Source organism: Corvus cornix, chromosome 5 (genome assembly GCF_000738735.6).
Source record: "Corvus cornix cornix isolate S_Up_H32 chromosome 5, ASM73873v5, whole genome shotgun sequence".
NCBI lineage: Eukaryota > Metazoa > Chordata > Aves > Passeriformes > Corvidae > Corvus > Corvus cornix.
This window is the reverse complement of record NC_046335.1, coordinates 15,536,467-15,563,261: the sequence shown is the minus strand read 5'-3', so window position 1 is coordinate 15,563,261 and position 26,795 is coordinate 15,536,467. Positions and strand designations below refer to the sequence as shown.

Genomic DNA, 26,795 nt, shown 5'->3' with positions numbered 1-26,795 from the left:
GCACAGCCCTGCTACAAGTTCTTCCTCACCGGAGCTCGGTAAGGAAAACCAGAGGGGGACACAGTCATGCTGGTTCGTGGTACCAAACAGACCTCAGCCTGCAACACAGAAGCAGACAGCTTGTGAAAGAAAGTCACTAGCTACTAACACTTCCATAAGAAAGGATTAGATAGGTTTCCAGCTGCACTAGAAGGAAAAAGACCAAGCGTACTTACCGCTGTTAAGACAGATGAGGACTCTGGTTTGGAAACATTGTGGCTGTTGAAAAATATTGATTCTCTGTCTGCAATTAAAAACAGGTTGTAAACAACTTTATACCAGACTGTAATTTCCAAAGGAACAGTGCAAGGAACAGTAGGTGGCAGTGCAGCCCCGGGATTCTCGTCCTGGTCTCAACCATCCACCCCACCAACAGTGCTCTCCTGCCTGCTGGCACTTAGCTGCCTGCACGGGCTGGAACCCACGGACAGATCAGCCACGGTTCTCAGACCACAGATAAATAGAACCACGCACTGGGTGGTAAACAGAAATCAGTTTCCATTCCTTCACCAGAACAAATTAACTAAGTTCAGTCAGATAATGAAGTTAATTTTTATTAATGTGCTATACTCAAAGTGACAGTTCCAAGGGGAAGGTGTGTGACAGAAGGGAGAAACTGCACTCACTGCAGGTGGTAGGCCAGCAGAACCCAGGGCACACTGAGATCCCTGTGAACCTGGGCAGGACATTGTCACCATGGCAGAAAGCAATACATTTTGTGGCCAGGACCTGTCCTTCTTTTGGAGGCACTGTAGGAATGCAGGAGACACACTGAGGTGACAGAAGTCACTAAGGAACCACAGTGGAAACCGTGGGGAGAATTGCACCAGCACCTCCCACCCTGCTTCCTCTGTGCTGGAGGTCTTATGGCTGAAAGAAATCCTCCACCATGTCTCCCTTTAGGATTCCCACCACAGTAGACTGATGGCATCACAGAGACAACCTGCCCAGGAACACCCAGACCCCAAAGTCTCAGCACACAGGTGGCACCAGCAAGAGTATTTCTGCTATGCTGGTCTCTGACTGGACATTCAAGAGCAGCCTCAGGGCCACATAAAATAAAGACAGGAAAGCAAAGCCAAGTCTACTCTGCAGTCTGACCACCAAATACTCTTCGCGTCTTTCCTCTTGTTTAGAAAGATCTTGTACTTTCAGACACTCAGCTCTTTCAGTGTCTCACAGCCACCAGATCTGCTTATCCATCAGATCTGCCAGCTCAGGTTCCTGTGGCACGGCCTCTGCAAACTCTCCAGATGTGGGTAAGAGAGACAGACGCTTACCCTAATCTGCCAACAAAACTTATTTTTATGGGGACTTCCAGACAACTTCCAAGTCTTATACTAACAGATAAGACATTAACTAAGGCATTTTTAGAAAGATGCCTTAAAATGTTCCCTTCCAGCAAAAGTATAGACCAACTGTCCTAACAGTTTATATAAACACAGATTCTGGCCTACTTAATTTGATCAGGACATAGAGCAGACCTAAATGTCTGTTCACAGGCACACATAGCTACAGACAAGAACTTCTATCAGCATCCTACTACACCTATACTACCAAAATACATATTTGTGTGTGTAATGGTGTGGTGAGCATATATGGACATATTAGGATCAGCAGAAAACACTAAGCAAAGTGACAAAAAGCGGCATTTGTTCATTCATCTCCTTTAGTTTGATGCCATCCTCACCTCCTGGATTTTTCCAGTTGCTCTAGCAGATCATGCTCCCATCCATGTGCTGCTAAATTTTTTATGCTTTTGGTGGGTCACAGAATGCAGTTCTCTGAAAAGGAGCTTTTTTCCATAACGGAAATCTAAGTAATCTCTAATGAAAACCCTTTCAAGTGTTGCTTTCTAGTGACATACAGAAGAATCACTCTCCTCACTGAGAAATCCATTCCTCCTCCGCAACACAGCTGATATCTACAAACCAAAGGGCACTTCCCACCAAGATTTACAACACTGGGCCTCTCATGAAGAGGGAGGCTCGTTTAGGGTAGAGCACAAGTGATCTTTAATTTAAACACACATACATATTCAGGTAAAAACAGGGAAAGGAAGTTCTGAAATGATGGAATCCAGGAAATTCTCTCCAAAGCAGATTTTTAAACAAACTCCGGAACAAATGACACATGAACTTACTGTGAAAGGAGGGAACTTCTCTCCCTCTCCCCCTTTCCACATGACATAAAACACTGTGTCTAACAGGTAAGACTCAGGTTACTACTACATAAATATTTACTATATTAATGTCATTGGAAGTTATTCCAGAGCAGGTGAGTTATCTCTCTTCCTATTGAAATAATACAGAAGAGGAAACATGGTTTGTCAGAACCAGCTGACTTCACTTCAGCAGTCTTTTCACAGATATTTTCTTTGGAGATGTTTCCTGCTGATGTTGCAAGAATGGACATTTTTTTTTACATCAGTACAATGTACCTGAGATGCCTGCAGAGAAGTTCTTTAAAGATGGTCTTTTCACCACGGTGTAGGATTCCCCGACCACGAAAACTTTATAGAGCACAGCATTATGATTGATGAAGCTCTGAATGACGCAAGGGGGGCGAACAGCTTTGAGGCCCTCCTGGTTGAAGATGATCGCCATCTGGAAACACACACACATAGTTGTGCACAAGGCTGGCAATAATTTCATGCTTACCCAGACCTGACAAGCAACAACGTGGAACATCCACTCGTGGATATATATTGACCACATGTGAACTCCTTCTCAGCTTCTTGTTCTACTTCATTACGTTTCATTTAACTGACACACAGCTCTGCAAACACTATTAGCAGTGAAGCTTTCATTTTCAATCAACATTTTCTTCACAGCTCTTTGCAATTTCATTTGCTGCCTTTAGCTGGGAAGCTACTGCAACTGCAGGTACAACAAAAGGCTAAACCATCTGACCAACATAGATGACAAAGTTTGTGTTGAAAACAAGCCTGTATCATGAGAAAAACAGAAGGAACAGCTCTGTGCACTAACTACATGAGTTCTTCCCCACAGCTCTATTCCCCTGATTTGGTTCAGCCCAGTTGCAACAGCCTAAGCACCAGGGCTTCACCCACACCATCAGAGAATATTTCTCAGACTCTAGTAGTTCTTACTGCTAACAAATGCTGGCATATCAATTTTCCTGGCATGGTTTCACTCCATTACTCCAAACAGATAGTCCTCTTGAAGGCACTGGAATAAATATGCCAAAAAGGAAGGCATTTATTGGGCCTTAATGAATGATGACCAGCAGCTGTCTTTAACAGCATGGAAGCAACATTGGTAGGTGCCCTGAAATACTTTGATGAGACAGCTTATCTTCAGCACGTTACACTGGTCTTTCCATTGAGCTCTCTATTACCATGCTTACATGCATATATAATTATTAATATTATAGTGCCCCATTTTGCAGGTTTTTTGTTGAAGTATGGGTTGTGCCATGGCTCCTACAGAACCAGCAGCAAGCACCATTCTTGCACAAGTGATGAAATTATGTATCTGTGTGCCTCTACACAGCACTGAGGATACATTCAGGTTTGGTCTCTATCCTCAGAGCCCTGAACAAGCTCTGCTCTAATTACCTGAATATTGACTGAACTTTTGCTAACACCTTAGTTTGTTTCTGTAAAAAATACCAAATATATAATAGGTTTTCTTCTTCAAAAGCATGGCTGTGGTAAATGATGTGGTGATTACATACTCATAATTAAAAGTCTGAGCACATTTTTGTCCTTATTCCTCCTTATCTGGTAGATGACATTAGATCAAATAACTGTCTGCACACATGTACAATAACTCAGCAGATTAACATTTTCTGAGTTCAAGTCAATGTGTACATTCAATACCTACTAGCAGCTGATATTCTTGCCATCTCTATTACACAGCACAGAGTGAATTTGTGAGTGGTAACAACCTGTGCAAGGAATTTCTCTAACACACAGAATCATCCATCAAGATGATTCACAGCAACAACATCATAACTCATTTGTCTCTTACTGGTGGCAAGAAACATTGCTCTCTTCCTCCTCCTGTGTGGACTGTTGGCATTATAGTGTCTACAACATCACACTGCCAAGAACTATGCTGTTTCTATAGTGTTCTCTTCCACTATTAGTTAATTGATTCCCACAAACAAACATAAGATGAACAGGTATTTATCAGCCTATTTTAGAAGTGTGGAAAGCCAGAACTTATCTTCTCAGCACAGCACTGACATAGACCGCTGGAAGCTACGTGAAGCCTCTCTTCTCAGCTCTGTGCCGGCAGCCCCATGGACTAGCACACAACCCATATAACTCCTGTGGTGTTGTGTTGTGCTGGTTCACTGCCATGTCTCATGGTTTTTAACATGCATGAATAGAGCTCCAAGAATTTGCTTGCAGGGTGCACTTGTTCTTTGTCATCTAGCACAGACCTGCTGTGTCTGGCAGTAACGTGGCTACAATACTTGATATCATAATTTCCAAATAGCATTTCTCATTATAAATGCAGAGCTCTCTTGAAGGCAAAACAAAACAAAACATTTGCACCAAGAATTTTTACTGACAATGTCCATAAGGAATTCAATCTCAAAAAACCAGTGATTTTTTGCCTTTTCCTTCCTGTCTGCTCAAATGCTCAGAAAAAAGAATTCTGGATACATTTCTTCAGGCTTTGGGTCTCTCATGGCAGCTTTAACAGAGGTTAGTTATGTTCTGACCTGATGGCAGGTCAGAAGCACAACTTTCAGCCATCATCTCTGTTCAAGTTTAACAAATGGTGCAGGCAAACTGGGGGTCAAGTGCTGAGCTGCTGAGGCCTCTGCTAGTGCAGAGGCCATGTAGAACTGGGGACATCACAGGAAGGCTGACAACACCTCACCTTAACAACAGCATGTGCTCATATGAGAAAAGTGGAGTCTGCCAGCCCCACACGGCGAACACACACACCAAACCCAAACTCACACACCAAACTTAAACTCAAGCCTGCACCTTCAGCCGTCCTTGTTAGACAGTACTTGAACTTTCTTAACAGCCATCTTATGAAGAAAAGCAGGTTTCTGGTCAGTGCTCTAGTTTCAGTGTCAGCTCTGCACTGGAAATATATCCACAAACAATGAAGTGATTTACCAAAAGCCAGACAAGGAGTCATTAATAAAACAGACAAGAATTTCTTGCTTCTAGACCTATGCTCCATCTTTTAGAAAGACTGTACTGTAAGTAGGTATTTATCCTATGCTTCCTTTGTAATTATTGACCATAAGCAATTACGAAACAGTTCCACTCTGATTATAAATATAATTTTGGATCACTCCTGAGAACTCAGAAACTGCAAAAGTGACAGCTACTACTACTTTGTAAAGTACTGTGCAAGACTTCAGGCTTTTTTCCAGGGGTCCTCCTAAGCTCTAGTCATAAGTTCCTGTGATAAAGTGCAGACTGTGGCTGTATTTTAGTCTAATTTTTGCTCTGGCAGGAGGCTTAGATGTGTCTGCACTGTATGAAAGAAGATCAAAGAAAGATTCACCAGGGAAATAAAGTCCAAGCCTAACTGGACAAGTACTGAGAGATTCATGCATTTCAGTTTGCAGTTGCAGAGGAACTCTTGACAGAAAAATCAGCAGGAAAATTGGAGTCTTAAATTCATTAACAATCCAGTCCCCAAGTGTTCTCAGAAATGACAGCTAAAAATTATAACAGCTGCTCCGGCAAACTAACAGGACTGTCTGCTGGCTTGTGAAATCAGCCGAGGTAAGGCCTGCCTGAAAAATCTCACTGCATTTTTAAAAGGAAGTGCTGGTCAGTCAAGATTTCAGCCACAGCCATTCTGCTCATCTAGATTTACAATTTACTTCAGGGCCTTCAGCTTTCAGAGACATGGCAGCAATGTCTCATAGTGCACGTTTCAAGAGCAGCTGGGAAACCTGGACTGATGACCATGTGGTTAACAAAGGAAGCCAGGAGTTAATGCAGCCAGCATCAAGGGCTGGATTCTCAAAACTGATCTGCAGTAAGCAGGAAGGCAGGAAGCACAAATGGAAAAGAATTAAAACGGGACTCAACTCACTAAGTTTAGAGGAAGCTAGTCTCATAGGTAATGCTCTCCTTCCAGGAATATACAACCATTTTAGCTGCAATTGCCTTACAGGAAGGCAGATAAGTTCTACCAGTCCTGTTCTCCCCACAGATCTCACTGTGTTACTACAACTGAACATGTCTGGAAAACATCTCTATTTGTTACTCCCTTCCTCTCAAGGAAAGCAGCCAGCTGCTCCATCTGAAGCACAAACCCACTTCTCATCTGTACCACATACATACTGGAAAAGTAACTTTCTGGGTTGGAAACTTTTTTTAATGACCTCTTACCAGAGGAGAGACTGAAGGAGATTTCTTGCAGACAAAGCTGACTGGAGACTACAAACTGCTAGAAGCAACAATATGATAGAAGCTAGAAACTGCTAAAAATAACTTCCATGTCAAGAGGTTCAAGTAATATTTGACTTCATTTCAGATTTTTGAAAAAATAATTGTGCAATTAAACATGAAGGACAGGTGGGGAAGAAAAGTTGTTTGGGCACAGCCCTCATTCTACCCACTCCAGGATTGGAAATCACCAGCCAAACCATCACAGGGGGAGTGGGGGACAGGACACAACTAGAAGTAGAGGGATAATACTGCAAAGTTTTTTAACTCACCTCATGAGAGTTGGTTCCATGGGCCACTCTGGTTTTACAAACTGGGTAAATAAAAAAGAAAAAACAATTCACCACTGAAACAAACTCTTTATAATCCTGTTCCCACCCACACATGCAAACACTGGAGTCCACCAGACCAAGGCATTGACTGTAACAGACACCAGTGACAATCTTTGCTTGAACAGTGTCCTCAATCACTGCAAAACTCGGCTTGCTTCAAGCTCTACTCTCTCAATTCCTCCCTGCAACTAAGGTGAAAGCACAGATCATTATTAGGACTAGACAGAGTTGCCAAGCATCAGCTAAGAAGTTAGTACTAGTACTGGGACTGCCATCCTGTTTACTCAGAGAGCATTTTCACAACTATGTAATATTTTTTCTGAGGCTAGAGCTACTTTACAGGTACCACAAAACACCACTGTCCTTAAAACAAAGGAACTGGGACACGGTGGAAACCAACTTTTTTTCCTACCTCCCTGTTTTCAGGGAAGAGCAGGAAATGTAATGGGCTGAACCAAACTAAGATGTAACTTACTTTTCACAGGCAACCATAGAGGGGGACAAAAAAAGGCAGAGAGCCTAGCAGTTTTTCTTTCTCCTTCACATTTCTTATCTGCTCTGTATATCCTGGTTCTCACCTCCATCCTGATTAAGAGGAGGAGTAAAACCAGTAAGAGGAAAGAAACAACATGCTCCTTCTACTATGAGGCCAGAGAAGAACTGAAGACCCTAGGAACCACATGATGACTAGAGCTGATGTTACTTATGTGTTATGCAGAGGAGATGAAAACTTGCAAGTAGTGAGGGTGTGGATAGGACAAGACTTCTTTGCAGTTTGTTGGAAGAATCAAATTGGCAGGCAAGAGGACAGGCAGCTACGAAAGGCAGATAACCTGCACTAGAATCCAATATAAGTTGGTAACTTGAAGTTTTGGAAAGTGGTTTATGATGTCTCACGGACATATGCTCTGGAGAGATGGAGGATTTTTAAGAAAAAAATAAAAATAGAGACAGGAAAAAGAAAAAACGCTACCAGAATACCAAGGTATATTAATTTTCAGTGCTATTTTGTAATTTCATTATCATTTAGTGGGGTTGATTCAGACCTCCTGAATATATGCTGCTGACTACTGAGGACTAGTCAGTCTGTACTGAGACACAATGTGAGGAGAAGGGCAAAGCCATTCAGTGGGATTTGAAGTACTGCTTCACAGTGCAGCTTCAGGAGACCTGCCTCATTTGGGAGAGCAATGGCAGGGAGGGCAAAACATGCTTTTTCCACGCAACTTTACCTCTGAACCTTACAAATGAGGCAAACACCAAGGGAACAAACACCGACTAATGATCCTGCTCACTTTATACTGCAAGGAATCAAATAAAGGAACGAATTAAAGCACAAGCCCCACAATGAAACTTGCTACAAAGCACGAACAGTTCATAGCAGCTGTTTGAGCTGTGGGCCCTTGCTATCTTTGGTAACCCTCTTTCTGTTACCCTTTAAGATTTTATTTGTACCCTGGACCAGCAAAAGGGAGACGTGGGTGAAAAAAGAGGCCAGTCAGCAAGGCAGTGATTTTCTCAAGAAAAATAATGAATGCAGTTGGCAGGAGAAACATCTTGCACAAGTTCAGGGCAAGAGGCTAACTTTGTTAGAACTATTAGCATTTCCCAGGAATGCATGTTTACTGTAGCGAGGTGTTTAAAGTAAGGAACAGCAATAAAAGGCAAAGTAAAAGCTGATAGGGAGGGGGTTTGTTCCACATTCCAAGCAGACTGCCTCAGAGCATTTGTTTCAGGAAAGTTTTAATACCCTTGACACCTTTGGCAGCGAAACCCACACTCCTACAATGTTGGCTATGTTTTGGGGGGTGAATGTGCAGTATTTAGAACCTACTAGAAGCACCAAAGAAATGCCCATGTACATACTGAATGGGAATGCCAGTCCATTCTTCTCTATAAGCTGCAAGGTATCTTCTCCACAGGCACTTGTCAGCTCCATAAAGGGTGGTGAACAGATCCTCTCATCTGCAAGAAAATAAAAAGGCTCAAATGAAGATGAGGGGATTAGCTCCTCAGCTGCACCATTACCAGCTCTCTCCGTACTAACTGCTTCTTGATAGCTTATATTAAAGCACCCAGAAGGATTGTAAGCCAGGCCTGAATTTGGGGCTCTGGAAACATTCCAGAAGATGAAAGGCCAAATTTTAACATAATCTAAATGGAAATATAAAGCCAGTATTTTCACAGGAGGCAAGAAAGATCACTTGGTTAGGAACACGTAGTCACAAGACTTAGCCAGTGAGTTGAAAAGCAATTGGGATCTTAGCTCTTAACTTTATGCCTTCAGGCATAATTTTCTAAAGCATTTTACAAAAAACAGAATGGTCTGCAAATATGACTAGAGCAGGCAGTCTCACAAAGCCATCTCTCCTGTAGGGCTCCTCAGATGGCAGATTCCAGTGTGTATTTACTTCAGACAAGGTGCCAGAACTTTCTGCTGTTCGCTGGTACTGCTCTGCCATGAAAGCAGTGTTCATTTGGTCTGGCAAAACCAACCAGAGCACAGCTGAGACATCACCATGTCAAGACTGCTCAGCAAGCTCCGGTTAAAGAGAAAAATCAGGGGAACCATGGTAAAATTTAATGGAGCAGGTCTGCTCCAGAGTGTTTCTGCTGATGTTGTGCTTGTTCACACAGCGTTGCAGGAAGGCTGGAGTCAAAAACCAGCCCTCTTAGTGACTTGGTAAGTTGACTTCTCTAGGATTCACTTCCTGTTCACTGTAGGAGAACTGAGATTCCCTTGGGAATGCAGCAGAAAAGGCAGAAACCACTGTAGGACTCATAGGGCTTGAGCATAACTCGTCACTTAAGAGGGCTGGGTTGCGATTTCAAGTGTACAGAGAACCTTGGCTTCAGCCATAGCTCTGAGACAGGTCAGCAGGCCCACAGGTTTTCAGGCAAAAGCTGTGTGCATGTTGACAATATTGACAAAGTCAAATCAAGGACATCACCCAAGTATGAACACCTATTCAAATTACCTCCTCAGTGAGCACAGTCTTAAAAACTTACTACTTTCATGGAGTTTAAGCTGTGGCCAGGTTAACTTTGGAGCCACAAATGAGTTATAACTCGATTTAGCTGCACAGTACTGAACACAATTCAGAACACGTCTGCCAAGACTAGCTTTTCAGACTTATTTCAAGACAAACAGCATGACACCTTCCTCCAAGAAGCAACTGGAGACAAGCACAAATGGTGGGAGCAACTGTATCTGGCAAACTCAAGTCACAGGTTTATATCAACCAGAAACTTCTCTTGAAAATAAGCAAAACATGGCTGAGTCCAAACAGGTGGAGACCATGCTGTGCAGATGGTGCAGAAATGGAAAAGTACATGTGAACTAAAACCCCAGCAAAGCTAACCATAACTCTGAGACAGCCACGCATTCAGAAATCACTTTATAAACATTGTTTAGATTCATACTTTTCACTTCATTGTAAGTGTATATATATATATATATATATATATATAAATAAAACTGAATCACTGAAAATAACAGAGATGCAAAACTCTCTATATTTTGGTACACATATCTCAATACATCTCCAAGCTTTTAGAATATCCAAGAACTCTGTTCATTAGCAGTGCTGTCACTACAAGAAGTTTTCTGAGAAAAGGCTATTTTCATACATTCTAAAAGGAGCAGAAGGATTGATGCTTTGAGGTCAACCTCTACAAAACTAAACAAAACATCCCAGATTTCAAAGCTTTCAATTTGCTGCTATGAAAACAGAAAGCAGCATCCAAAAGTGACAGGTACTGTAATATTTACAAGCCTTTGCCAGAGCAAAAGTTCCTTAGTTGGATGAATTTAGGGAATAAGATTTAGTTTACAGATACTTGGGAAAAACTTTGGCTTGGCAGCTCTCCCACCCACATGCTTAAGGTTCACAAATAACTTTGCCTTCATAGTGCAGATGCAGAGATGGTTCCATCTCACTTCCCTCTGTTTCTCTCTCATACAAACAGGAATGGGAGACAGGGAGGATTCAGTGTTCCTGCTGACTACATGACACTTGCATGGGGAGATGAAGGAAGGAGCAAACAGTAATTTCTTTGACTTTGTACTTAGAAAAGACCACCTGGATCAACAAAAAGTAGCAAAGAAGACTCTTAGCATCTCAAAGTGCTCCCGCTGAGTTTGCACAGCACTGGCATTTTCTCTACCAAGAAGATAGCCCACTGAAACCTCTAAAACAAATCATTAATTCACAGCCAAACCTGAGGACAAACAAATCCTCACTCAACACAAGATTTCCATAGAGCCTACAGCTAGAAAACTGCTGCTCCGAGTTTAATTGCACATGCTGAAATCCTAAATATAGCTGTAGGTTAAAAAAAAAGTCCTCCAGCTGCCAGCAATCATCCTCTCCTCCTTCCCAGGGTGGCAAACACATGCTAAAGCTTTCTCTCATCACCAGGCTCCCACTATCAGAGTGACAGCAGTCTCTGCACACCTTCTCTGCACTGAGGTCCAGGATAGACCTCACTCAGTGGCTGAGAGTCAATTCAATACTGATTTACATCAGCTTGGAACTACACCATGCAACTCACATGGTGCAAACCCCCAGTGGTACACTGAACCCTCCCCTCCCTTCCTCCTGAGTAAGCTGCTTTAGTGTGAACTTACTGAGCTGGGGTCAGGTGCCAGACCCTTGGCACTGTCACTGCTTCTTTGCAAACCAGCAGTGACAAGACACCACGGGAAACCATTGCCAAAAAGAACAACAGTAAATATACACAAACAAGTGAACATAACAGTCTAGAGATGAGAAGGGCTTCAAGATTCTGGCTCCACTGCTGACCCTTTGTATTGAAGCTGCAGCCTAACCCTCCAGTTTAAAACCAAGCAATATTCTCATTAGCAGCTGAGAGCCCAGTGTAGACAAAGCACTTTAATGAAAGAAGTCTGAGAACAACTACAGCATGAGGCCACAGCCATGTCACCCCTCCTGTGCAGCTGCACTGGCCATACACCGCTAGCAGAAGTGACTCTGTCAGGACACAGACCTGATAAAACCCAGACCCTGTGCAAGGAGCTGATGCTGTTGCTTTTCTACCATCAGTACTCAGCTCTGCTGTGCATTGAGATGCTGCTGAGTGGAAGAGTCTTCTTCTAAAACATCAAGTTTGGAAAAGACTCCACCTCATCTTCCATCCTTGGCTATGTACAAGTGACCTTAAATCCCAAGAGATTATTACATATGCAATTTCTAATCTTTCCACATTGGATCTGAAACTAAAACTCAGGCACTTCCTCCCTCCCTTTGGGTGCATACACTGCATTGCACAATAAGCAGATGACCACAATTATTAACCCTATCTTCCTTCATGCAGCCTGCATTGAACTGAAGATATCAGCAGGATAAATCTGTCCATAAGTCTACAGACTGCTGTCAATTCAGATTCTGTACATTGCTGTACTGCACACTTAGAGAATGGTATTTCTTTATGTTCTAAGCACCTGGTAGTGTCTGAGGGTCCTGCCTTTGAAATATGGCCAGGACTTCAGGTGAACCGTGTCAGGTCCAGAACTGCCAACTTAACAGCAACATGGAAAGATTCTTCAGATCACAGTGTTCAGCTTTCACTTCAGACAGGTACCCGAAGTATTTGCAGCACTTTTGTTGTTAAAAACAACATGTTATAATTAAATTTAAAAGTCAAAATTCTGTTACTCTGTTCCTCTCCCATCTTTGTCCTTATTTTTAGCACAAACTTTGTGGTATCTGTTTTCTGTATTTTCCTTTAAATATTCTCCCTTTTCTTCAAGATTATTCGACCTCAGAGGGAGTTCTCTCTCTCTCTCTCTCTCCTCTTTCTCACTTTTCTGTATTTTTTCTCACTCCCATCCTCATCTCTCATCTATGCTGTTCATTTTTTCTACTGTTATTTCTGTTCTTTCAGTGCTACCTACACTTTATCCCTCCGTCACCTCTGAACGGAGCTCATGGCTGGAGGGATCATGTTCATTGCAAGCACAGAGGGAGCGTTTGCAGTGGGACTCCTGAGGACAGCAAGGAAGCTGGCACTAAGAGGTCACGGGTGACAGGCAGCAATCACAGCACCAGGGCAGTCAGCCTGGCACACCCTGCTGCGGGCTGAGCTTTGTCAGAGCATTGTTCCATTCCCATGGAGCAACAACATTATTATGAGGGCTTGACTGATGAAGGCCAGTTTACAGGATGAGTAACACAGCTCACCAACAACAGAGAGGTGAAAGAGCACTCAAACCAGGGTGTCAGTGCCAGGAGGGGATTATTCCAGATGAAGTTCAACAATAGTGACAGGAGCAATGGGATGTGAAGATGAGGAAGATGCAGATTAAAAACTGGCTGGGGAAAATAATTTTCTGGCAGTGAGAATTGGTGGAATTCTTTGTGTTCAGGACTTCCTTTAGTAAGAGATGCTGAGTAATGCTTCTCTACTCAGGGGACCTTGGTGGCCTGCAGACAGCCTGCCAAACAGTCACAGGACACCCAAACCTCGAGAAGAAGGCACAAGAGGCCAAACACTCAACACACTCCCACTCAGCAGCCAGGCAAAACAGACAGAGAAAAAAATAAGAGTAATGGCTGTTCCTATTTGAACCAAATCTTAGTAATAAATGGAAACCACTGTGACAGGGTTGTACAAGACAGTCCTGGGATGGTTTCTGATGAGGGTAGGAAGTCCTTGTACTGTAAAAGTTTGAGAAGTACCAACAGAGTGGGCAGCTGTGGATAACTGTGGGGAAAAAATAAACCGTAAGAGAAGAAGAACCTATTTGGATTTCTTTGGTCCTTATGATTTTGGACAGGTAAGAAAACAAATAATAGATTGCAGATCCAATGCTCTGCATTCACAGATCAACCAATTGTATTTCCTTGCCTTCAGAAAAGGAGTTTAAAGAGAATTTTTGTCTTGTGAGAATAGCTCAAAAACTGTGTCTAGAAAAGAAATACAAACAGTGATAAGACAACTGCCTATTAAACTTCAGAGTTATTGTTTAAAGATGTTTTCCTACCTCATAGTTCACCATCTTTCACTACCTAGCCTAGGGATTAGGAAGTGCAGCAGACAGGCGGAAAAAAGAGTATTTATTCTCAGCACCACCAACCTCTTGCCACAAGACCACGATGCAGTCACCAAACACAGTCTAACTCTGAGCTTCTGTTTATGAAGTGGGGAGAAGGCTTCACCTCCCTTTGGCCAGGCAGGGCTTTTTGGCTCTAGTTTAAGGAGTTCCAGGAAAAAGACTTTTTGATGCTACGGGGGTCATTGCAGTAGCTGAACAAACTACCTGTTTGAAGCTTCAGTCTGAGCACCATCAACCAAAATCCTGAGTGTGTTACTGGAAAAACATAAACCAGAAGGTGTTTACAGAAGAATGTCGTATCTTTTGCCCAGGCTCAGTACTCATCATTAGCAGTACCTTCTTTATTTAGACACAGAAGGTAAAAGAAGCACCAAATAAGGGGTGTGCTGAGGACAAGGGAAAGGTGAAAGAAGTTGGTACAGTGAATTTGTGAAACAGGTGGAAGGAAGAAGCAGTTTGTCAAAGGAGCACAAGAGGAGGCCTGGAGGCCCCCAGGTGCGCAACCTACCTGGCACACCTAGATCCCCTAATTCTGCTTAGCAATTCCAAATGGAGCACAGCTGTGCCCAAGTTGCTCTCTGTGCCTGGAACGGTTGTCAGGATTATTCTTAAAAAGACTGGGTATGCAACCTCCACATCACACAATGCATTATGCAGAAAAATTACAAAGCTGCTTTGAAAAGTGCTGGTCTCTGGTGTAAACACCCTTAAGATAAGCACAAAACCATCCATATCAAAATCAAAACTGACTGGCTCAGGCCGTTCCTCATCCAACACTCATGGAGCAAATGTTAAGCCTTAAACTATCAGAAGGATTTACAGCAGATGGTAACAAACTCTAAACTGCCTACTTTGTTGAAAAAAGCCACTCTTCAATAGAACAGTTTGCACTATGAATTGAAAACATTTAAGACTCCTTAAAAATAAACATATTTTCAGTAAACTGTGCTTCACTGTAGCTTCCACCAGCTTGTGGCACTCCGCTCCTGTGGGAATAGAGAGGATACACAGCCAGGGCAATGTCTTTTTCTCCTAATACAATAAGGGGAGGAAATATGAACTTCCAGCTCACCCCTGCCTACGGAGTTCATTTTCAACCAAAAAACCCAACCACACAGAGAAGCTGGCAAGGTTTATTTTTTAAGCATGCAGCTAAATCTTACTCAAAGGTATAGTAAACCACTACATGACAGAGTCTTTTGACCTTTGAATCCCTTTAATGACTGTACACTTATAGCTTTGGACTGTAACTTTTGCTAAGGTCAAAAGTTGCTACATCAAGGAGTCAGTCCAGCTAAGCCAACACCACCTTCACAGCAGCTCAGTCCCTATGAACTGGAAGAACCCCTTCTTCACTCCCTCTAGTAGATAATTTTTCAGTTGAAGCTTCATAAACCTAAAAATTTTATTCATAAACCCCACAACTTTAACAGGTTTATTTCAGCACTTTTGAGCTGTATTAAAAATACTCTCAAGTTGTTTTCCCTTCCCCTCAGAAATGCATGTGCATGAGGAATATTGGCAGAACAGATTTAGTTCAAACATATGTTGATCTATACTCATCACTGAAAAATCAGCGCATATATGAATATCCATGCGTTTGCATCTTATTCTTTAAGTCTGTGAAGGGAAAATTCCAGCTCTCAGGATAAAGCAGCTGTATCTGAGGACCATTTGGCAACACATTCCAAAGACACAAGAGGGCAGAGCAGACTCAGTTTTGAGGGCACAATTTCAAGCTTACCCTAGCTTGGCATACAAGGAACTGCACACCGAATATCTGTGTTAAATGGAACATCTGCCGAGCAACAGTCTTTTTTTTTTAAAAAGTAGTGATTTTGAAGCATTTGGGCAGTGAGTGAGGAAATCTCACCACTAAATATCAATACGAACCTATTCAAAAAAATTCACAATAACTTGTCATTTCCATGCAATTTAGGAGTGCTAATTATGGGTTTTGAACACGATGAAATCAGCTTAGACTGAAGAGAAAGTATAAACCATAAAGAAGAAATAAAGGCAAAGGTCATAGCAAAGTCAGCCTGATGGAATTTTTTCTCCCAGATGAACTCTTCAGAGACAACCATTTCACAAAGCTATGGTCCGTATTAGTTCCTCCTTTACTTTTTAGATCTAGACTTTCATCTTATGCCCACTCTCCTTAGTGAGCAGAATCTTTCTGATTCCTGAGAAAGGAATTCACATCATCCTTTGGGTGCTCAGGCTGAACGAGGCAGGTTTTGCAGACAAGCATTCTGCTCACTCGTGATGGAGCCTCACAGGCACCCGATAGTAGAGAAGCACAGCTACAGACATGCCTTCAGTTAAAATAGACCTGTGGTGAAACACATAACCTGATAAAGTGAGCTCACGACCATGTAACAGTTTAAGTGGTGAAAAATTACCTCATTCAGGAGACAGAGTACAGACTGGGAGACGGGTGTTCAGCATCAAGTTAGCCTCATTTTTCAGCAGGTGAAAGTGGTTACCCGCCACCTTGCAAATGCAAGGGACAGGAAGCTTTGCAGTTAAATTTTAAAAACCAAGCACACCTCACCACAGAAAAAGGAGGCAAATGAACTAGCTGTCCAGGAGAAAGAAATAAACCTTCTGGTGCTTCTTCAACTCTTTGTAGATAAGAATGTTACGCAAAACTGTCTTGTAAGTAATGAAGAATGGGTGGAGAAAACCTGCTAGAATAGCTTTTGTTGAAACAGTAACATTTATTCCTTAGAGCACTGAAGCTGTACCAAAACTTGGGGACTCATTTTACAGGCAGGAGTGTTTCCAACGTTACAGGAAGAATGAAAGCAATTTTCCTCATCAAGGAAAAAAATGAAAGGGATTGTTCGACAAACTTAAAGGAGCCTTTTCTGTATTTTTATCCCAATAATGTTCCGCTCAGAACACTGGCATTGAAAGTATTGGTATCTGCGAAACCCCAAAGGCTTTTCAAGAAGACGGACTATGCAAAATATACTCTGCATGTCTGTCTGCTCTACATTAAAATGCAAATGTCAGATTCAGTGTGAATACCTAAACCCCGATTAAAAACAAATCAACTGTCCCTAAACAGTAATTTGGATCTGCTGTTTCATGTGCTTACCTATGTATGTTGAATACAAGAATTATACTTAGTGTTGCCATTTTCAAGTGACAGAAGTCCCCAGTTTTAGTACTCTTACCAACATGGACAACCCTGTGTTGATGATAAAGAAGTCTCAGAACCAAGAGCCAGTGTCAAATATGACTCTTTACCATGAAATACAGAAGGTATATAATGGCCCAAATGCAGGATTTTTTATGCTTCCTCTCCCAAATACTGAGCTAAGACATTACTTAGACTAGTGCAAAACAATTTCCAAGCTAAGCTTCTACTTGCAAAGTACACAGCTCCAGGACAGGAGTCAGTGGGATGTCAATTTGCATCCCCCTGGCCTAGATGGTGGATAGGAACAGATAGTGCTGTGCACTTCCCTGTACACACCCATGGAGCTTGAAAATGGCCAGGGACCACCAGATTTGGAGCAAATATACTGTTATACACTATGTGTTGGAGATTGAGTGAAAGATGTGAACACCAGGGCCCTCATAATTAAACAGACACATAGCTCCACGGTTCTTCATGACCACCCAATTCACTGAGAAGTTGACGGCAGAGAGAGCACCAGTTTGCTCCATATAACGAAATGCTCATCATTCCCAGGAATCTAAGGTAAGCTGTGAAGACCCAATGCTGAACTCCTTACTGAATTTATTTGTATATAACTCTACTCACTTAAACCAATTAGTTCCTCTCAGTTGAAGAATCAGTCTTTCCTTGTATTATACAGAGTACGTTGTCTAATAAAATAAAAAATGCATTCATGCAGGGGGCATGATGACAGACATGATGTAGGCAGCTTTTTCTTGTCTGTGATGGAGTCCATTTGAAGATGTTAGAGTACCCAGATGAGTAGAGTCCACTGAAGCTCTTTATATCTCTAATCTAAGAGGGTTGATGGCCCTTAACAAGATCAGTTTAATGAGCTTTTGGAAGATAAATCCTGGGAGATACTATACAACGCATGTCCCAGGCTTTCAGCAAACACCACTTCCAATCTACACATGCTGTGTCAGAGGCAAAGCAGCAGCCCACAAAGAGCACAAAATAGTGACAAAACTCCCTCCGAGGTAGAGAGGTATCCCAGGAACACACTGGAAGGGGCTCTGACAGTACCATTCACTGCTTAGATCAAGCCCCCACAGTTTAGCAGGACTCCTGCAGCACCTGTGCTGCAGCTCGAGCCAGAGAGGAGGAACATGGCCTTTGGCTCCTGTTCCAAACCATACCAGGGATGACAGAGGAAATGCGAATAAATACCTGTCCTTTATTACTTTACCAACTCACATGTATGTGAACACAAAGTTAGTGCAAGAGTTTAAATACAGATCTAGAAAACACAGCAAGATCTTAGAATAACGCTGAATAACAGGAAAGGCACATCACTGCCACTGCACAGCTGAGCAAGGCTGACAGCCAGCCCTGTGACTGGGCACCTCCTGTCACCTGTGTTGGGAGGCCATCTCTGTGCTGTGAGGACAGATTTGCCAGAGATTTGGTGATCACTGATTTCATTTGAGTTCCTTTATGTAAAACAGCCACTCAGAGCACAACTATACAACTGCAATGCACTTCTTCCTGTGCCATGGGTGAAATGCAAGCATGTGGCATTTCAATAACAACAGTGGAAAGAACTGTTTGCAGATACCTAAGCAGAGACTTAACTATCAACTCAACAACATAAGCCAATGATCATGATCCCAAGTTTGTATGTAACATGGGAAACAAGAAGCTACTGCCCTGCCCTAACACTGTTCTTGCACAGGTTGGCAAACTTCTCTAATGCATGTGGGACTTTCACCTGCTACACTGCTCACCCTTCAGAGCTTGCACTTTGTGTCATGGAAGGAGCAAACTCAAATGAACAGGGTTTTTTTTATTCAGAAACATTTTGTATTTTCAATTGAAGATCATATAGACAATCCTGAAGCACTTAGGAAAAATGTAACTGAAACACTGGTTCTAGCCTTGTAAGATCCTGCTCTGCACTTGTGTGCAATGCTTTAACTGGAGCAGGGCACACCAGCCAAGGCTGCTGCCTGCTACACAGACTGCTACAACTTGATGATTTTTCCCAAGTGAGGTGGATTGGGCCCACTCCAAATCAATGAGAAAAAATAACTCTTGAGACAAACAAGCTATGAGTATTTTAAACATCAGAAAGAAAAAGACCTATCTACATGGGAAAGCTTTGTTAGTGTATATTTTTCTGTTCTAATTATGTTAGTATAACTACAGCAAAGGAATGCACACACAGTATTGTTTACATTGGATTAGTTTCTCTTGCTAAAAAGTTTTCAGACAGCCCTCTAAATATTAAACTATTAGAGAGTGTCCAAAGGAGGGCAATGAGGATTGTGAAGGGCCTTGAGGGGAAGCCGTATGAGGAGTGGCTGAGGGCACTTGGTCTGTTCAGCCTGTAGGAGACTGAGGGGAGACATAATTGCAGTCTACAACTTCCTTGTGAGGGGAAGAGGAGGGGCAGGCACTGCTCTCTTCTCTGTGGTGACCAGTGACAGGATTGAGGGAAAGGCCTGAGGCTGTGTCAGGGCAGGTTTAGGCTGGATATTAGAAAAAGGTTTTCACCCAGTGTGGCTGAGCACTGGAACAGGCTCCCCAGGGAAGTGGTCACAGCACCAAGCCTGAGAGAATTCAAGTGTTTGGACAATGCTCTCAAGCACACAGTGTGACTCTTGGGGATTGTGCTGTGCCATTGAGTTGGATTCAATGATCCTTATGGGTCCCTTCCAACTCGGCATATTCTGTCATCTCTTTTCATAAACAACTGAAAAAGCACTCTGTGTAGATATCCCATGGAAGAGCTTTCCCACACCAGATCCCAACACTCATCAAAACACTTTGCAATACCTGTGAGAAACTATTGGGAGGCAAGGACTCGCAGTCCTTACCTACTACCCTGAAAGCAGTGTTGGTGTAGGAAGCTGACACTACTGCCACCCTGCTGACAGGCTGCCAGGAGAAAATCCTGTGTTGCATGATTCTCTCTGGCATCATGGAGAAGAGGTAGTGGCCGCTGAATTCTGGAAGGGGCATGTGCCCAAGCTTGGTATTTCAGTGGATGTCATCTGCTAAGATGCCAGACTTCCAGCAGAATCCAGGACAAAGTGGTTTCTATTTCTATTTTCTCTGGCACTGTAAGACTAGGTCTTTGGCCACATCTTTGGTGCAATCAATGCCATGTCCCTGGTTTGTCCATCCCCTGGGCATGCCAAGCAGCTAGCAGCAGCCAGAAGCCACTTATTCCACAAAAACCTCAGTGCTTCAAAGCTGCAAGTCCAGCACTTGGTCTCCTTCAATAACACCTGGGCAGGAGAGAGATGGCAATGAAAAAGCAGAAGAAGGAAAGACAACACCAGAATGGAGTCCTTGACTGATGTGCCAGAACACATGGCAGCAACAAGGAGGCTCCTGAGTCTGGCTAAGAGCTCCCAAAAGCTGTGTGCCAGTGAATAATAGTGACAGAAAAGGGAATTCATCTCACATGGCTCTAGACAATTTGTTTCTGGAAGCTGACTGTGTACCAGCAAAACCAATGGACACAGGCACATTTGACCAGTGGTTTTACCTTATACATTCAGCAGTTTAGAACTAGTAGCTTCTGGACATATCTATCTCTACCCACTGTTTGTAAACTCCTAGTACTGCATACACATGTAAATTTTAGCCAGATAGTGTGAGGTGCAATGACCTGCCCTTTGCTGCGAGACAATTACCTTCACAAGAACTGTTGCTGCAAAATAATCTTCCTGTTTTTCTGAAATGTGCATTCCTGTCTTGGAGGAAACAATGCTGACCTGTATAGTCTGAATACACAAAGAAATACCTATCATTTTCTGGCTTCAGTTATTACACTGACTCCTGACTTGCTACTGTCCTGTCAAGTATACCAGCAAGGGTGGAGGAGATGTCCACATGCAGAAACACCCAGCAAGAAAGTCCAGGAAAGACAGAGAACTTGTGGCTGATTTCAAAGAATCACAGAATGACTTGGGTTGGAAGGGGTCTTAAAGATCATCTTGTTTCAATCCCCCTGCCATGGACAGGGACACCTTTCACTAGACCAGGCTGCTCAAAGCCCCATCCAACCTGGCCTTGAACACTTCCAGAGATGGGGCATTCCATAACTTTTCTGAGCAACCCATTCCAGTGCTTCACCACCCTCACAGTGAAGAATTTCTTTGTAATATCTAATCTAAACTTACTTTCTTTCAGTTCGAAGCCATTCCCCCTTGTCCTATCACTACACACCCTTTAAAAAGTTTCCTTAGTTTATATGTAACAACACTGGCCAGGACAAATTCTGAATCATATTCTCCACTTTGGCAAACAGTAGCTCCCAAATAAACTTTCTAGTGTAATTTTACTTGTTTAAAATGGAGTGCAAATATTGCCCTGGGCCACCTGGGTGTAGGTGTGTTTCTGGTTTTGTCTTGGGCTCCTCAGCACAGGCTTGCTGCTGCTCCCTGGATCTTATGCTTGTAACAACTTATGAGCCCTGGATTACACCTCCTGCTCTCCCTTAACTACTGAGTATGGAGTTTCCCTCATGCAGTGAGGGGAATATTTTTTCAGTTTATCTCTTTGTACTGCACTGGGCTGGAGGACTTGTACCTGCCTCTGCAAGTAGTTCCCATCTGCTGACATGAGGACCAGTTGTACTGAGGTGTACTTTTTTTCCCCACCGGTTTATCTGTTTAAGACTTGATATAACAGCTATCCCCAATTAGTCAGGATTTAAGGCACGTGGGAGGTGCTCTCCCTAAAAGTTAAAGCATTCTAAAATTTTATGTGCTTTCTACATATAATGATCATGTCTCCACTTCTCTCTTCTTTATCTCCCCACTTTGATGAATACAGCAAAACATTCACTGTCTAGGCCCTCTCACCCTGGGGGATCCTTCAGTTAGAGGACAGCCCACAAGTCTTCTAGCACACTGCTTGTTGCCATTTGTCCACCACTGAGTCCCAACTCTTCTTCTATCTCAACCGTGCCACCATCCCTGACCTTCCCATTTACACCTACACACTGCCATCTCATCACAAGCTTTCTCATGGATAAACTCCTTTTGTGACATTTCTAAAACCAGGCCCTTCCTCAAATCCCCTTTGCCAAAACTCAAGCTTATACAGTTTTTTTCCTTTCCCCTGGTGGCTGGATCCATTTTACATCTCTCCTCATTAACCGATCTAACGAATGAAAGTTGTAAAGAAATGTGCCACATTTATTAGTTTTCTCAGTGAAGTATATATGAAAAAGCCAAGTAATACCTCAAGAGGAAGAAGCCTCAAATATCATGGATGGATTGAAGAAAACTGAGGTATAGCAGAGCTGCAGACTGGATCATTTAGAAAATAGGAGCTGTGTGAGTGCAAGCAACTGTGTAGGAACCTCTTCAAAATTCTGGTCAACTGTCCCCAGTTCCCTAGATGTGGTGCACCTACACCAAGAAATACAGGGGATGCCGACTCCTAGAAGGTCAGACTGTATCAAATCCACCCCTTAGCTATCCAACAGCTGTGAGCCCTGTAAGTTGGTAAAACAAGGATTTTCCCTTTCACAACAGCCAGTGACAGGACACATGACAGGAACTCAGAGATAGAAGATGCCTTGAGCCACACAGACACACACCATAATTTGTGGCTCAGCGTATGTGTGAGATCAGTGAAGAGGAAAGTTCCCCATGTATTCAGTGTCAATTCCCAGTATTCGGCAGATCCTTTCTCAAAGGAGAAGGAACATCCTGTGTCTTCAGAAAATGCATTTCTTTGAGAAGTAAATAGTTGCAAAAACTTGATTTGTACCTGCTGTCTTCCAGCCCACTTTTTGGTGGTTGCCAATGCTGCAAAGATATATCAAAATCCTATGCTCTACAATATGATGGTCTGTTCTTATGTCCTGCACAAAAGAATTTAACAGTAACTAACAGGGTAAGTAAAATCACAGGCTAAACTCTATTCTTAATCATGTTGTAATCAAAGAAGTTTTACAGACTACCCAGTCAGAAAAATGCCAGATTCATACCATACCAGTTGTAGTATCTGAACTCTGCTCTGTAGGTGGATTAGAAAGTTATGGAAAGAGCTAAATTCTTGGCTAATTTTCAAGAAGAGAAACATTGCTAAGCTCAACAAGTTAGACAGCTCTCAGCATGACCCATCATGGTTTGTATAAAACATCTCTGATTTAGTAGACATGCTATTTCCTTTTGTCTGATCTATTTAATGACCTTTTTCCAGGCTTTGGGAATCTGGGTACTCATTTTCTTTTTGACAGACTGAAAATGCTGTAACAAAGTCAGGACAACAGAAGACAGTGAGAGACAGAGCACTTTCAAAATGAGGAACATACCTGTAGGTCTGGGAAAGCTAAATACTTCAAGGGCAATTAGTAGATTTCTGAGACATGTGGTCATGTCTTTCAGTCAAAACTTTACTAATCTGCTTCTTACTAGATGAAAATAATTAGCTTGTATTTGCAAAGATTAAAAAAAAAAAGTAAAACACAGAGTATATGCTAAGATTAGACTTTTCAAGTAGCTAAATGCAGATGAAAGAATGTTCATTAAAACCCCATGCTACTATCACTGACGTACATTTTATTTATATAAACCTCTTGAAATACATGAAGTTCCATATGCATCAAAGACTCTTCCTTCATTCCTGCACTATCCAATAGCAGTTTCATTTTACTGCCAGGGAAGCTGAAGCAGACCCTCAGTGAACTGACCAAAGAAACAGTGGGTTTTGGTGGTAGGCTCGCTCAGGACATACCTGCAGTTGCCTCATGCTCTCATACAGCACTCCTTGTTTGGAGATCTTTCCCTTTTTACAAAGGCAGCACTCATCGCTGATCCATTTTACAGCAGCAAAAGAAAGAGACAAAACCCTAGAAGGGCTCATCAAGAGACAGTCTGTGGGCAGGGGTGGAAAACCTCATCTTCTGTGCCTGACTCCATCTGAACCAAGAACTTAACCAAGTTCCTGGTTAGTACTCCATCTGAACCAAGTTCTGGGTCTGCTCTGAATCACCAGCCACTTGCAATGCAACAGCTGAACAATCTTTGTTAAAGCATTTAAATATAGAGAAAGGTAACAAAGATGCAAAAATATTGAAGTAAAAAAGTGCAGTGGAAAAGTTTATAAAAGCTATGAACAACACATAGAGTATAAGCATTTTAGCTTATTCCAAGAATGTAGAATGTGATCCTGAATAGCATTAGGATTTGCAAAGATATGTAACACAGACACATACATAGCTGAAGCTTTATATGAGATTTCCTCATGTGTCTGGAAGCTCATATCCCTGACCATTTGCTGGGTTTCAACTTCATGCTCTTGCATTGCTGTGATGATTAGTGATTGCTTATTTTAGTCCTTGTGCCCATGGATGATTTTATGTAAGTGTAAGCTGTGCCACCAGCACCATGCAGGTGTCCAAATGTGCTCATTTCCATAGGGCCTCTCAAACACAAGGATCTGCAAGTCAGGGCTCAAAGCACCTCAGAAACAAGCAAGACACAAGCTGTACAAACACATCAGTTCTCTGAGGTGGGGAGGCTGTTCTTCCTGACTTGAACTCACATTTGGACAACATGAAATTATGCAACCAGAGGACTTCTGAGACGACGCATGTGCCCTGACAAGAACATTTCAGCTTGCTTTCCTCTTCCCTGAGGCCAGCACTGGCACCATTTGTTAGAAAAAAACCTGAGTACCACATATTAGGCAGCAAAGCAGTGCACATACATCTTTTCTGGATAATTTATTCACATTACCAGAGAAAAGGGCAACAGAAGACAATAGACCACTGCAGACAAGGTGCTGTAAAATTCAACACTTGTGTTAAAATGCAGGAATGATGTCCCTTGGTCTCTTGGGAACAGCCTTCAAAACCTGACCTCAGCACCTTCTCTCTGAGATGACTGTGGAGGAGGATGCTGTTATTTCTCAAGTGTTGCTGAGTTCAGCTTAGCAAGAAGGGGAAAGCACTCAGGAAGGAATGCTCTGTTTTGCCAAACAAGGACATGTTAGCACCCTACCAGGACACCAACCCAGGCAGTACCAGCATTTGTTTTGTTCCAGTAAGTCTGACTATTAGTCACATCTATGTACTGTCTGCAGCAGCCAAATGCTGTAGTGAGACAGAGGAGACTTGTACAGGCAATTCCAGAAACACATTCATCCTGTGCCAAAATACAATATGCTGTCAGTTAAAAAAGGGGATTCTCACTCCAAGAGCAGGGGTGACATTTTGTCTCCAAAACTGTACCACGAGTCAGAGGCTACATAGGACCTGAAAACAGTAAGGAATGTACCACAGCTCAGTCTTACAACATGCTTGTCCTTGAAAACCCTTAGTTTTAGCACAACAAGAGGAGGAAATGTCCTCAGGGCTCCTTGCAACGTCTCCACAGGAAGAGACATTGCAAGTATCAGTTATACTGTGTAACTGAAAGAATGGGGAAAAACCTAAGTGTGTTCAGAACTAGAAAATCACAGCAGTTGTCAATATTTTCCAGTCTTCAGGCATGTAACATCAACATTTCAAGCTTCTCCATCAAGTGTTTAATTATGGTCTCCTTAGGTTCCTTAGGAATTGTCTGCACAGCATACAGCAGAGTACAAAAGCAGGAAACCATTGGGAGATTTGGTGCTTTACTAAAAGGGGAAGCAGAGAACACGCCAAGTTTCTTGTGAAAAAAGATGATTGTGCTTTGCGTAATGCTGTGAAGGGATGGCTGTGACCCTGACAGTGGTTAGGCTATCACAGCTTTTTGAAAGTGCCAGGGAGCCACATCCAACACGCATAGCAACATAGCAGCAAAGAGCACGTGGCAGTAAGCCTACCTCACTCATGCAAAAATATGTCACTACCGCTGCTGGATTTTGCAGACCACTTTCATACAAATACACAGAAGACGGAGGCATCCTGTCTACTCTGTTCACCTGAGAGCAACAGTTCAGGCTTCCAGGCAGGAACAGGCAGTTGTGAACAGAGAGGAAACGAAGTCTAATAGAACTCATACCCCGCTGAACTCACAGCTTGCTGCTCCTTCTAAACGAGATACTGAGGACATGATTTTGGTTCATAGCACTTAATATTATCATTACGGACTTTAGGGGCTGCTCTAACTAAATGCACCCTTGTGGAACCAAACTCCTCCATTTCCTTCTGATAGCCCTGTTCGGGGCACAAGGACACAGGCTTTACACTCCAGCAGACTCATGGAAGGTACCATTCCAAGACTGACCAATGAGGAAACCACAAAACCAGAAACGCCCCTTCTTTCCCAACAAACCTTCATCATTCGCCTGCATTTTTCTAGGGGGAGGCTGGTGAAGAAGGAAAGCACCCTCCCACAGTTCAGGGCCCAACAGAATGCTTGTGACATTCACACTTACTCAGTCATTAGCAAGCCATGACAGTACAGCAATTAGCATGTGGATGTGCTACTGAACAACCAGTGGGAAACCAATGCAACCACCTTGCTGGACGAGCTGGAAGCTTAATCTTCCTGTGGCATCAGGACTGAATCCTACTGTAAAGGAAAGCCTTCTTCCTAGGTGCATTTAACCTCCTGGCCATGGAAGGCAAACATACTGAGAAGCCAAGGAGGATGGCACTGCCACAGCCTCTGCTGGCTGAAACAAAGCAGAAGACATGTCTGAGCCAGGCATGCTCAGGGCACAGAGCTGATATCTCAGCATCTTTTGAAACTGTAACTCTTCTACACTATGTACTTCATTCACCTCATATTCTTCACTATGAGGCTGAGCTAGATGCTTATTTGAATTTGCTTTTGAATCTGCAGGACGACCCCT

The 26,795-nt window shown here is 42.7% G+C and overlaps 1 protein-coding gene across 1 annotated transcript in view; it reads right to left on the bottom strand.

The window, feature by feature from the left end:
• The window catches only part of ITPK1 (inositol-tetrakisphosphate 1-kinase), a 145,345-nt gene that overhangs the window by 13,495 nt on the left and 105,055 nt on the right, over nt 1–26,795 (bottom strand). The window contains exons 5-8 of the mRNA XM_039553427.1: nt 8,638–8,736; nt 6,712–6,752; nt 2,480–2,645; nt 216–283 (exon numbers count right to left, since the gene is read on the bottom strand). Of these exons, the coding sequence (XP_039409361.1) occupies nt 216–283; nt 2,480–2,645; nt 6,712–6,752; nt 8,638–8,736 (374 nt within the window). The remainder of the gene's footprint in view (nt 1–215; nt 284–2,479; nt 2,646–6,711; nt 6,753–8,637; nt 8,737–26,795) is intronic.